The sequence below is a fragment of the Geotrypetes seraphini genome, chromosome 10 (genome assembly GCF_902459505.1).
Source record: "Geotrypetes seraphini chromosome 10, aGeoSer1.1, whole genome shotgun sequence".
Taxonomy (NCBI): domain Eukaryota; kingdom Metazoa; phylum Chordata; class Amphibia; order Gymnophiona; family Dermophiidae; genus Geotrypetes; species Geotrypetes seraphini.
In genome coordinates this window covers 66941011-66954671 of record NC_047093.1, presented here as the reverse complement: position 1 = coordinate 66954671, position 13661 = coordinate 66941011, and the positions used below count along the sequence as shown (strand labels likewise).

Below are 13661 nucleotides of genomic sequence, written 5' to 3'. Positions count from 1 at the left end.
CCTGCCAGAGTTGGTGTTAGACCACAAATGTGAGCTAAGATTTAACAGAGAGAGGAAAAATATTTTTTATTTGTTTATTTTGTTTATACCACAGCGCCAGTGTGATTAGGAGAAGGCAAAGGGGGCGAAGAGGCTATAAAATAAACCCACCAGGATGTTTGAAAAAAACACCCAATTGGGCAGGAAAATCGAATCAAATCGAATTGAAAAACCAATTCAGTAGGCTGAATCGAATCAAAATTTTTTTTCCTGAATCAGGCAACACTATTTCACACTCTATTATGGACTTTTTTTTTGTCCTGACTAGTGAACAGTGTTCCCTTCTCTGCCTAACTCAGCTATTTCCCTTTTCCATTTTCAATTCTAGCTTTGCATTGCCTTCAGAGTTGTTCATTCTACATAGATGGATGGGCACCTGCCTTTCTTTGTATTTTACTTAGGTTTAAGCAGATTATAAATGAATAAATCATAACCATCGTGCATATTGCAAGTATGCCATATCTTAATCCTTTTTACTTCATTTCCTTTGCCATACTCCATTTCTGTCTTTTGGACTACATTTCTCAGGAATCTTCTGGTGCATTCCCTTCTTTACTATCATATCAATTCCCGTTGTATCACAATGAACTGGGGAGCAAGGAGTCCTTTCTTTCAACATACTCATGGTCTTGGTGCTACAGAAGCTGAAAAAAGGGCAAACAACTTAAGACACCCCCTCCAGTTTCATAGGGAGATTCTCTTCCTTCCATTCCTATTTGTGTTATGCTGCATCTAGTAATACTTTTCTGCTAGCAGTTATTTATAGTTAATTCTTCCCTAGTGGGCCACCTCTGGTACTGCCTTCTTTGTTCCCTACTGTAGAGTATTGTTTCTTGTTGATATTGCTATGATGTATTATGCATAATGCATCTGTTAACCTAATGGAAGTATTGCATGTCTATGCCTACCTGGTTAGTAGCTGAAAGTGGTGTTATGCCTCAACTATTCATTATGAAATGACACTGAGCATTTTATGGTTACATAATTCTTTTAAGGGAAAAGCATATGGAGCTACTTTCTTGCTCTGTCTTTATCTGCTGGTTGATGGACATAACATGCACTTGTTCTGGACTTGTCTAGTATGACTAAAGGAAAAAAATTATCAGATAAGACATAATTTTTCCTTACACATGTACTCTTCATCCCCTGACAGACATGACAAAATAAGATAGGTAGTTTCAGCTTCATTGTGGGAAAGCAGTTTTCAGACTGATGATTTGTTTGGGTAAATACCGAAATGGTTTTAAAAATTCCCCTTTCTATGGCTCCTGAATTGGCCTATTTTAAAATTTATTACAGCTTGATGCCTAACGTTATGCTCCTGATTTTACTAGGCTTCTAAATTTAAAAGCCTACAAAGTGGGTCACCACAGAGATGCATTTTAGGCACCTAAATTAGGCTTCTAATTCTGAGCAAATGAGTGGCAATCCTAAATTTAAGAGCAAAACTTTTTAGGTTTCTAAATTTAGGTGAACTTTTAGATGAAAATAGGAGACAAATTTAGGCATTTAACTTGGGTGCCTAAATTTAGGAATCGGCTATGTTGAATATCAGGCCCTTAAAGGGTAGAATTTCAAGAGGCTATGGACGAACATTATGTGCTGAGGAATTATAGTATAGTAATTGCTGTACTGTGTTCTTCTATAATTTGAAGCTTTCCCCAGGAGTGGTCGAATATATTCCAAGTCTCGTTGATGAAGAAGTGAAAGTAGCAGTTATCCGAGACACACTCCGTCTAGTGGATCCCATGAAAAAAAAGAACATTCAGAAACAGTGAGTATTGATACCATGCACCCCAAACGTAATCAGAAAATTATGTTTTTATATTGTTGGCGCCTAGATTTTGCTAGGCTTCTCAAAAGAAAATAAAAAGATCTATATTTATAGAAAAGAAAATGTTCACTGATGCATGTTTATTATATTAATTTAAAATATTCTGGCCTGCGGCTCTCTACAGTTCTTGGCAGGGAATAATATAATATATTATATAGTAACACTTTCAATTACAATTGATGCTTGATGTCCAGTAATATAATGTAAGAACAGCAGAGGCTTTACAACAAATTAAAACAGAAAGAAAAAGCCTCAGACAAGGGCCCTCCCACCTCCACAAAAGTGGTTTTCTAAAGGTGGTTGAGCGGTCACCTCATTGGCAAAAGAAACCTTCAACAAAATTTAAAAAAGCTCTATGCTGTGCTGTGCTACGGAAGACACAAAAAGATAGAAGAAAAATATATTTCCATTTATCTTCAGCTGATCGGTATACCGATGGTGGCCAGTGTTTCACAAATCTGCTGCCTCAGGGTGTGCATCAGGAAGCTCCTAAGGCTCTGATTGGCCTGAATGCCTAAGGCCCCGCCTATGGGGTGTCCAGGCCAATCAGAGCCCTAGGAGCCTTCTTGATGCATCTGAGGAGGGACCTGAAGCTCTGATTGGTCCAAGTTTTTTAAGGCCTCTCCTGCTGCATCACAACACAGATGAGTTTTCTAGCAGTTTCTGACACTGACCGGCACTCCTTGACTAGTCGCTTTTTTAGTCACCAAAAGTCGATGCCACTTAAAAAAAAATGGCTCATCATTTTTTAAGAATCCACTGGAGGGCTCTTTTCAGTGTTGAAGAGCCCATTTGCATGTCAGTGTTGAAGATTGCTAGAAACCTCCTAAAGATGGAGATAATTTGTTTTAATAATCCTTCACTAAACTGCATACAGGCTAAACCGCCGGAAAACAGTTTATCCCAGGACAAGCAGGCAGCATATTCTCACGTATGGGTGATGTCACCGACGGAGCCCCGGTATGGACCACTTCAAAAGAGCATTGCCACTTTAAGTGTTTAGAAAGTTTGCAATAGCCCGAACCATGCATGCACAAGTGCCTTCCCGCCCAATGTAGGGTGCACGGTCCTTCAGTTTCTTAGTTTCCGTGGAGCTAAGTCGTCGCTCATCAATGGCTGTTGATAGTTTTCCGCTGCCTTCCCGCTCACGCGGCTTGTTTTTTTACTTTTATGCCTGGACAATCTAGGCATAACTTCCTATAGTTATGCGGATGACATTACCATTCTAATACCATACGATCAGCCAAAGGCCATAAATATACTACATAGAACACTAGAAACAGTTACGACCTGGATGAAAGATCACAAAATTAAACTCAACCCAGACAAAACCAAATTCATCCTCCTCGAAAATGACAAAGTCCATACTATAACCAACTTAGAACTAAACTCAATCAACTACCCCATCCAAACCACCATAAAACTACTAGGAATGACTATAGACAGATGCTGTACCATGCAACCGCAAATAAATAAGACAATATAGAAATCCTTCGCAATCATGAGAAACCTGAGACTAGTCCAGAAATTCTTTGAAAGAACATAATTCCAATTTATAGTACAATCCCTAATCCTAGGTATGCTGGACTACTGCAACATCCTCTTCCTTCCATGCCCAGCTACTATGACCAGAGCAAACAAACCAAAACTGCAGATTTGTACACGGTGCAGGCAAATTTTATTTTGACAAATAAATCTTAATTAAAAACCTTTTACCAGACGGGGGACCCAACACGGTCCGTGTTTCGGACAACCTTCATCAGGGGTCCATGGTAATAAAGGTAAAAAGAAAAATATCACAAAAAGAAGCCTGGAAAAATAGCGTTTGGTAGCACACCAGTGAATCTCCGAAATGCACTACAAGTTCGTCACTGTGACGAACTTGTAGTGCATTTCGGAGATTCACTGGTGTGCTACCAAACACTATTTTTCCAGGCTTCTTTTTGTGATATTTTTCTTTTTACCTTTATTACCATGGACCCCTGATGAAGGTTGTCCGAAACACGGACCGTGTTGGGTCCCCCGTCTGGTAAAAGGTTTTTAGTTAAGATTTATTTGTCAAAATAAAATTTGCCTGCACCGTGTACAAATCTGCAGTTTTGGTTTGTTTGCTCTGGTCTGTTTTTTCACTGCAGACGAAGTTGGACCTCTGGTTCTTTTGTTTTTCAGCTACTATGACCAAACAACTACAAACAATCCAAAATACAGCTTTGAGACTCATCTACTCATTAAGAAAACATGACCATATCACAGAAGCTTACATCAAATCACATTGGCTACCAATCCAAGAAAGAATTCAATTTAAATTCTACTGCATGTTATTTAAAACACTAAACGGAGACAGCCCATCCTATCTGAACGACCGCCTCATCCAAGCATCCACAACCAGACACAGAAAAACGCATTCCCCATTCATACCTCCCCCGATCAAAGAAGTAAAACGATCACACGATGGCCTCCTAGCCACTGAAGCCGCAAGGCTAGACAACCAGATCTCCAACCTTCTGATAACCACCCCAGACTACAAGTCATTCAAAAAAGAAATAAAAACAATACTTTTCAAGAAATTCCTGAAACAACCCTAACTCCACGTACTCTTAAAAACGCAAACACTGACAAAGGATCTACTCTTTACTACCCTAGTTATGATAATTTTGATTCCATTATAACCCCCTTTCATAAATCTCCTGTAAACCACCTCTAATCTTAACAATCCAAAAATTGTCAAAAGACCTACTCTTTACTACTCTAGTAAATCAATTATTCTCCCTTTGTAACCCCCGTTTATAAATCTTTTGTAAGCCGCCTTGAACCGCAAGGTAATGGCGGAATAGAAATCCCAAATGTAATTTAATGTATTCATTTTTCTTTCTTTTTTACAGAAAAAAAAAAATTTACTTTCTCGCTTTCACAGGTTCGGCTCAGCCTGTTCCACTCCTCAAGCTTTTAGCTTCGATTTTGCGAAGGCCATTTTTCCTTCAATGTCCCGTCCTCAAACAGGTTTTAAGAAGTGCGGATGATGTGCTCACCCTATTTCCATCACAGATCTGCATTGCTGGTGCCTCCAGTGTCTGGGGCCGGAGCACAGGGTGAATCTTGCACTCGTTGTTCCTCCCTCCAGAAGAGGACCCTTAAAAATAGTCAGATTCAGCAACGTCTCCTCTTTGGCCTTGTTATGGAGGGTGATTCGACACTAGCACCGGCATCGGGGTCCGCATCGAAGTCGACACTGCAACATCCGACGTCGATGGAATCATCTTTGGTGTCGCATAGAGTGGGTAAGCCAGCTAAGAAGCCTTCCCTCACTCTTTCCGGTCCTCAGGTTACTTCAGCAGTGAGCTTTTGGCTCCTATTGCGGTGACTGCCTCAACATTGGCCTCCTTATCGCCGGAGCACAGAGGTACTCCGACAGTACCGGCAAAAAAGCCAGCAGTACTGGTGCACACTCTCAAGCAGCAAATTCAAGAAGTGCTGCAGGAGGAGTTAAGGGAGCAATTACAGATCTTACTCCCTGCCATTGCATCGCCGGCTCCTCCATTGCCAGTCACAGTCAGGTCTGAGTCTTCCATATCGGCACCGACAGCTACAGACTCGGCACCGGCATTGCAAAAATCTTCATCGGTGCCGTCAAGGTTGGTTAGAGACTCGATGTTGGAGACAGCTCAGCACCCACCGTTCTTCAGAAACATCTCCCGAGAAGGTGTCAGGCAAATCGGGTAAGACCTTGAAGAAGATGAAACATATGGAACCATCGACACCCTGTGCTCGACACTGCCTTCCACCCACACGGGACTCTGATCTCTGGGGTGATTCTGAAGAGCCTGTTCTTTCTGATGATGAAGTCTCTTCCGATGAAGACTCTCAATTCCTATCTTCTCAAGAGCCTTCTCAAAAAAGGAATAAGTCTTCTTTCTCCAAATTTTTGAAAGACATGTCAGAGATTCTTTCTATACCCCTTGAAGCTGACTCAAAAAAATCTAAACAATTTTTAGATGCATTAGATTATGAGCAGCCACCTAAGGAGTTTCTTTAGCTCCCCCTCCATGACATCTTGCGGGAGACCTTTTCCAAGAATTTAGAAACTCCTTTGACCATCTCTGTGGCTCCTCGCAAGCTTGATTCACTCTATAGGGTAGTTCCCATTCCGGGCTTTGACAAGTCTCAGCTCCCCCATGAATCTCTCCTGGTGAAGCCCACACTTAAAAAATCTGCAGGAGCCAGTGTCTATGCTTCTGTCCCTCCTGGCAGAGAGGACAAGGCAATGGACCACTTTGGCAAACGATTATATCAAAATGCCATGCTCACCAACCAGTCCGGCAACTATGCCTTCCATTTCTCTTTCTATCTGAAACACTTGGTCAACCAAATAGCCACTTTTCAGAAATACTTACCTGATTTTTCAACATTACATCTCTGACTTGCTCCAGCTGCGCGAATACATGGTACGCTCTATCTGTGACACTTTTGAGTTAACATCTCATGTTGTGGCTATGTCTGTGGCAATGTGGAGCCTAGCCTGGCTTAGGGTATCGGAGCTTGATGTTAACCACCAGGATCAGCTCGCTAATGCTCCTTGTTTGGGCGATGAACTTTTTTGGGGCTTCCTTAGATACAACCACCCAAAAGTTATCGGCCCATGAAACCAGGTGGGATACTCTGGTGAAAACCAAGAAAAAACCTCCACTTGCTCGCCCTTTCAGGCAACAGTCTTCATACCAACGTTGCTTTGCTGCAAAGCCTATGCCGCCACCTCAGTCTCAACCTAGGAGGCAGAGGCAACAACAGCAACAGCCACGTCAACAACAGCAAAAGCAGCAGGCAGTAACACCTAAATCTACACAGCCTTTTTGACCTGTTTTTCAGGAGCATTGCCAATCTCAACTTCTCTCACACTGTCTCAGCCCATTGGAGGTCATCTTCAGTTCTACATCAATCATTGGGAACTCATCATCGGACCTCTGGGTTCTCAACATCATTCGTCAGGGTTACTCTCTAAATTTTCAGACTCTTCCAGCAGACAATCATAGAAACATAGAAACATAGAAATAGACGGCAGATAAGGGCCCACGGCCCATCTAGTCTGCCCACCTTAATGTCCCTCCCCTACCTTTGCCCTGTGAAGAGATCCCATGTGCCGATCCCATTTGGCCTTAAAATCAGGCACGCTGCTGGCCTCAATCACCTGTAGTGGAAGACTATTCCAGCGATCAACCACTCTTTCAGTGAAAAAGAATTTCCTGGTGTCACCTCGTAGTTTCCCGCCCCTGATTTTCAACGGATGCCCTCTTGTTGTCGTGGGACCCTTGAAAAAGAAGATATCTTCCTCCGCCTCGATGCGGCCCGTAAGATACTTGAACATCTCGATCATGTCCCCCCTCTCTCTGCGCTCCTCGAGCGAGTATAGCTGTAATTTGTCAAGCCGTTTTTCGTATGGTAGATCCTTGAGTCCCGAGACCATCCGGGTGGCCATTCTTTGCACCGACTCCAGTCTCAGCATATCCTTGCGATAATGCAGCCTCCAGAATTGCACACAGTATTCCAGGTGGGGCCTCACCATGGATCTATACAATGGCATAATGACTTCCGCCTTACGACTGACGAAACCCCTTCGTATGCAGCCCATGATTTGTCTTGCCTTGGACGAAGCCTGCTCCACTTGATTGGCAGACTTCATGTCCTCACTGACGATTACCCCCAAGTCTCGTTCTGCTACCGTTTTTGCTAGGATCTCGCCATTAAGGGTATATGACTTGCATGGATTCTGGCTGCCCAGGTGCATAACTTTGCATTTTTTGGCATTGAAGTTGAGTTGCCATGTCCTAGACCATCGCTCCAGTAGGAGTAGGTCGTGCATCATGTTGTCGGGCACTGAATCTTCGTCTGTTGTGCATTTGCCCACTACATTACTCAGTTTGGCGTCATCAGCGAATAATGTTATTTTACCTCGAAGCCCTTCTGCCAAGTCTCTTATAAAGATGTTGAATAGGATTGGGCCCAAGACTGAGCCCTGTGGTACTCCACTAATCACCTCCGTCATTTCGGAGGGGGTGCCGTTCACCACCACCCTTTGGAGCCTACCTCCAAGCCAGCTCCCAACCCATTTCGTCAATGTGTTACCTAATCCTATAGAACTCATCTTGCTCAGTAACCTGCGGTGTGGTACGCTATCGAATGCTTTGCTAAAGTCCAGGTACACGATGTCCAGGGACTCCCCAATATCCAGCTTCCCCGTTACCCAGTCAAAGAAGCTGATCAGGTTGGATTGGCAGGATCTCCCCTTAGTAAATCCATGTTGTCGGGGATCCCGTAGATTCTCTTCATCCAGGATCTTATCTAATTGGTGTTTGATTAGAGTTTCCATTAGTTTGCTCACTATCGATGTTAGACTCACTGGTCTGTAGTTTGCTGTCTCCATCTTTGAGCCTTTCTTGTGGAGTGGAATGACGTTAGCCGTCCTCCAGTCCAACGGGACGCTGCCTGTACTAAGGGAGAGGTTGAAGAACGCGGACAGTGGCTCCGCCAAGACATCACTCAGCTCCCTAAGCACCCTGGGGTGCAGGTTGTCCGGCCCCATTGCTTTGTTAACCTTGAGCTTTGACAGCTCACCGTAGACACTGCTGGGCGTAAACTCAAAGTTACTAAACGGGTCAACTGAGCCAACCCTTGTCTGTAGCTGAGGGCCGAGCCCTGGCGCTTCTCGGGTGAAGACTGAGCAGAAGTATTCATTTAATAGTTGGGCTTTTTCCGAATCCTTTTCCACATAGTCTCCGTCTGGTTTCCTAAGACGTACAATCCCGCCTGAGTTTTTTCTTCTATCACTGATATACCTGAAGAAGGATTTATCTCCCTTCTGGATGTTCTTTGCTAGAGACTCCTCCATGAGGAATTTAGCCTCCCTGACTGCTGTTTTGACGGCTTTTGATTTGGCCAGGTAGTCTGCTCTAGAGTCCTGCTTCCCTGATTGTTTGTAAGAGATGAATGCTTTTTTCTTCTCCTTGATCAGGTCTGAGATCTCCGCAGTAAACCACTGTGGCTTATTGTTCCTTCGCCGTTTACTTACTGATTTTACATAGCGGTTTGTTGCTTCTTGTATGGTTGCTTTCAAAGTCGACCACATGTCTTCCACGTTATCGGTTTCTTCTTGGCTTTGTAGCGCCTGGTGAACGAAGTCTCCCATTTCTTTGAAATTTGTGTCCTTGAATTTGAGGACTTTGGTTAGTGTAGTAGATTTAGTGAAACCTTTCCTGATATTGAACCATACCATGTTGTGGTCACTGGAGGCCAATGTGTCGCCCACCGAGACCTCAAGAGAGTCTGCTTTGGACCCTGCTCAGCCCTCCCTTCTTCTGCAGTAGGTGCAATCCCTTCTTCTGCTGTATGCTATTGAAGAAGTTCCCCTCAATCAGCAGGTCCAGGGATTCTACTCCTGTTACTTCTTAGTTCCCAAGAAGACCAGAGGACTGAGACTCATCCTGGATCTCAAAGCTCTCAACCAATTTCTAGTCAAGGAGAAATTCAGAATGTTATCCCTCGCCCTGCTTTATCCTCTCCTCAATCAGAATGACTGGCTATGCTTCCTGGTTCTCAAGGAAGCCTAGACACATATTCCAATTCATCCGGCTTCCAGAAAGTATCTTTGTTTCCAAATCAACCATTGTCATTAACAATACAAGGTCCTCCCCTTCGGCCTGGCATCTTCTCCCAGAGTCTTCATGAAGTGCCTGATTATGGTAGCCACATCTCTTCGATCACATGGACTTCAAGTCTTTCCGTACCTGGACTGCTGGTTGATCAAGGCTGTTTCATCTGAGGAAGTGATCCAAGCAACATCTCAGACCATTTCTTTTCTCCAGGTTCTAGAATTCGAAGTCAACTTCTCCAAATTACATCTCATTCTGACTCCATGTCTGCAGTTTATTGGGGCAATCCTAGCCACCACTCTCATGAGAGCATTTCTTCTTCCAGATTACCTTCAGGCTCTCATCATTCTGTGTCAGCAGCTGCTTCCTCTTCAGTCCATCTCTGCCAGACACATTAAGGTTCTTCTAGGCCACATGGCCTCAACTGTCCATGTAACACCACTGGCAAGGCTGCATCTTTGCACTCCTTAGTGGACCCTTGCTTCTCAGTGGTCTCAAGCGACGGATTGTCTTTCACAAAATATATCTGACATCATCTCTTCTGCAGTCGCTTCAGTGGTAGATGACCTCTTCCAATCTCTCCAGAGGTCTACTTTTTCACTTGCCCCCTCATCACAACGTCATTACAATGGACGCATCCCCTTATGCCTGGGGCTCTCTCCTGTTATGCCAGGAAGCCCAAAAAATCTGGACGGGCGACAGCTCGCAATCTCTTCTTGAAGGCTGTCTACATTCAGGGGAAGCAGAATTCCCTAGCAGACAACCTCAGCAGAATTCTTCAGCCTCACGAATGGACTCTCGACTGCAACTCTCTGGTCCATCTTTGCTCAATGGGGCACTCCTCAAATAGACTTGTTTGCGGCTCCTCACAATCACAAGTTGCTCCAGTTTTGCTCCAGACTTTACTCTCCTCTCCGTCTGGCAGTGGATGCTTTTCTTCTGGATTGGGCGGGTCTGTTTCTATATGCATTCCCTCCACTTCCTCTCATGTTGAGAATTTTGTTCAGACTCAAGAGAAAAGCAGCCACCATAATTCTCATTGCTCCACGGTGGCCCATTCAACATTGGTTCTCCCTTCGACTTCAACTCAGCTTCAGGGAGCCCATGCCTATTCCAGTATTTCCTACTCTGCTCACTCAGAATCAGGAGTCGCTTCTACATTCCAACCTGCAATGTCTACATCTGACAGCTTGATTTCTCTTGGGCTGAATCCATCTCTCTTACATCTTTCTTAGCCTGTTCGTCAAATTCTGGATGCATCCAGGAAACCAGCCACTCAGCAATGTTACCAACAAAAGTGGACTCGGTTCTCTTCCTGGTGTCGTCTTTATCATCACGATCCAATATCTTTGGCAGTGGAATTGGTGTTGGATTATCTTCTTCATCTGTCTGACTCTGTCTAACTCTGTCTTCATCTGTCTGACTCTGGCCTCAAAACTACATCTATCAGAGTCCATCTCAGTGCTATTACTGCTTTTCACATACCAGTCAAGGGAAAACCTCTGACTGCTCATCCTTTGGTCACCAGGTTTATGAAAGGACTTTTCAATGTGAAACCACCTCTCAAGCTTCCACCTGTCATCTGGGACCTTAATGTGGTTCTTTCCAGTTTGATGAAGCCACCATTTGAACCAATGGCCACAGCTCATCTCAAGTTTCTTACCTGGAAAGTGATTTTCTTTATTGCTCTCACCTCTGCCAGGAGAGTCAGTGGGTTACAAGCATTAGTGGCAGATTCAGCCTTCACAGTTTTTCAACATGATAAGGTGGTTTTGCCTACACATTCAAAGTTTCTTCCAAAAGTTGTCACTGAATTTCATCTCAATCAGTCAATTGTTCTACCAGTGTTTTTTTTCCTATACCTCATTCTCATGCTGGAGAAACTGCCTTGCATATTTTGAACTGTAAGCGGGCTTTGGCCTACTACATTGACCGGACAAATGTAATGTAATGTAATTTATTTCTTATATACCGCTACATCCGTTAGGTTCTAAGCGGTTTACAGAAAATATACATTAAGATTAGAAATAAGAAAGGTACTTGAAAAATTCCCTTACTGTCCCGAAGGCTCACAATCTAACTAAAGTACCTGGAGGGTAATAGAGAAGTGAAAAGTAGAGTTAGAGGAAAAATAAAAATAAAATAAACATTTTAACAAGACAGCATTGATCTAAATACTTTGGAAGGTAGAAGACAGGAGAGAAAGGAATAGAAGCAGAAGGGGGAGCCGTTGAACAGTAGAATTCTGGAGAAATTTAAATGATAGAAATAGAACAAAACAAAGACAAAAGGCAAAACAATAGATAACAATGGAACGTGATTTAGGAGTGATCATTAGCGACGATATGAAGGCTGCAAATCAAGTAGAGAAGGCATCGTCCAAGGCAAGACAAATGATGGGCTGTATCCGTAGGGGTTTTGTCAGCAGAAAACCTGAAGTCATAATGCCGCTGTACAGATCCATGGTGAGACCTCATCTCGAGTATTGTGTTCAATTCTGGAGACCACACTACCGAAAAGATGTGTTGAGAATTGAGTCGGTTCAGCGAATGGCTACCAGGATGGTTTTGGGGCTCAGGGAACTCACGTATGAAGAAAGGTTAAAAAAACTGCGGATGTACTCACTGGAGGAGCGAAGAGAGAGAGGGGACATGATTGAGACCTTTAAGTATATTACTGGGCGTATAGAGGTGAAAGATGATATCTTCAGTCTTATAGGGCCCTCAGTAACCAGAGGTCACCCGCTGAAAATCAGGGGAGGGAAATTTCAGGGTGATGCGAGGAAGTACTTCTTCACTGAAAGGGTGGTAGATCATTGGAACGAGCTGCCTCAGAGGGTGATTGAGGCCAGCAGCGTGTTAGATTTCAAGAGAAAATGGGATATTCATGTGGGATCTCTGAGAGAGTAGGAGTCAGGGGGTGGGTCATTGGTATGGGCAGACTCGATGGGCTGTAGCCCTTTTCTGCCGTCAATTTCTATGTTTCTATGTTTCTATAAGCTGGAAAGAAAAATAAAATAAAACTTTGTCTTCAATCCACGGTTTCAGCGTCAGTGATGAAGTGGAGCAAGTAAGTTTAGGAGGAGCGATTGATGTTTCCAGAAAGGGCTTCTTCAGGGAAGAGACTTGGCAGACAGTCCCAGGATGCCTATGTCTCCTCCCCTGCGATGTTCTCCCATCCATGCATTCCCTCCCAGACACACTGCCCGTGCCCCAGCCACTCCAAGGAGGCTGCCCCAGATGAGGCCCACGGTGAATGCAGGATTCTCTCCTCTGCGGGAAAGCCGCCCGGAGCCGACAGTCGATCTTCTTAGCGGATTGCATCAAACATCTCCCCAACTGTTCCTCTCTTTTGACCCAAACAAGTTGGGGCATCCTATATCCAAGAGAACGATTTCCAATTGACTGGCTGCCTGCATCTCGTTCTGTTATGCTCAGACTGGACTGGCACTGGAGAGTCATGTCACAGCCCACAAAATTAGAGCTATGGCAGCTTCTGTTGCTTTCCCTAGATCTACTCCCATTGAGGAAATCTGTAAAGCTGCCACCTGGTCTTCAGTTCATTCATTCACTTCTCACTACTGTCTGGAGTCTTTCTCCAGGGGGGATGGGCACTTCGGCTAATCTGTTTTGCAAAATGTATTTTCTTAGGCCAACTCTCCAACTCTGTTAGCTTGGAGGTCACCCATACATGAAAATATGCTGCCTGCTTGTCCTGGGATAAAGCACAGTTACTTACCGTAACAGGTGTTATCCAGGGACAGCAGGCAGATATTCTCACATTCCACCCACCTCCCCAGGTTGGCTTCTTAGCTGGTTTATCGAAACTGAGGGACCGCATGCCCTATGGGCATGAAGGCACTCGTGCATGCGCGGTTCGGGCTATCGCAAACTTTCTAAACACTTAAAGTGGCAATGCACTTTTGAAGTGGTCTGTATCAGGGCTTCATTGGTGACCACCCATATGTGAGAATATCTGCCTGCTGTCCCTGGATAACACCTGTTATGGTAAGTAACTGTGCTTTATTGACAGTGTTAAACTTTTGAGAATCTTGCCCTGGCACTAATTTTTTTTTTAATGGAGGTAAACAGAATGGTACTCAAAACAAAAAAATACAAAACACATACATCTAGAAGAGAACAAACTCA

The 13661-nt window shown here is 43.9% G+C and overlaps 1 protein-coding gene across 7 annotated transcripts in view; it reads left to right on the top strand.

The window, feature by feature from the left end:
- TTLL11 (tubulin tyrosine ligase like 11) overlaps positions 1-13661 on the top strand; it is a 247354-nt gene that overhangs the window by 78049 nt on the left and 155644 nt on the right. For all 7 annotated transcript variants that reach the window (XM_033961090.1, XM_033961092.1, XM_033961094.1 and 4 more), the window contains one exon: positions 1695-1813. In XM_033961090.1, the coding sequence (XP_033816981.1) occupies positions 1695-1813 (119 nt within the window). The remainder of the gene's footprint in view (positions 1-1694; positions 1814-13661) is intronic.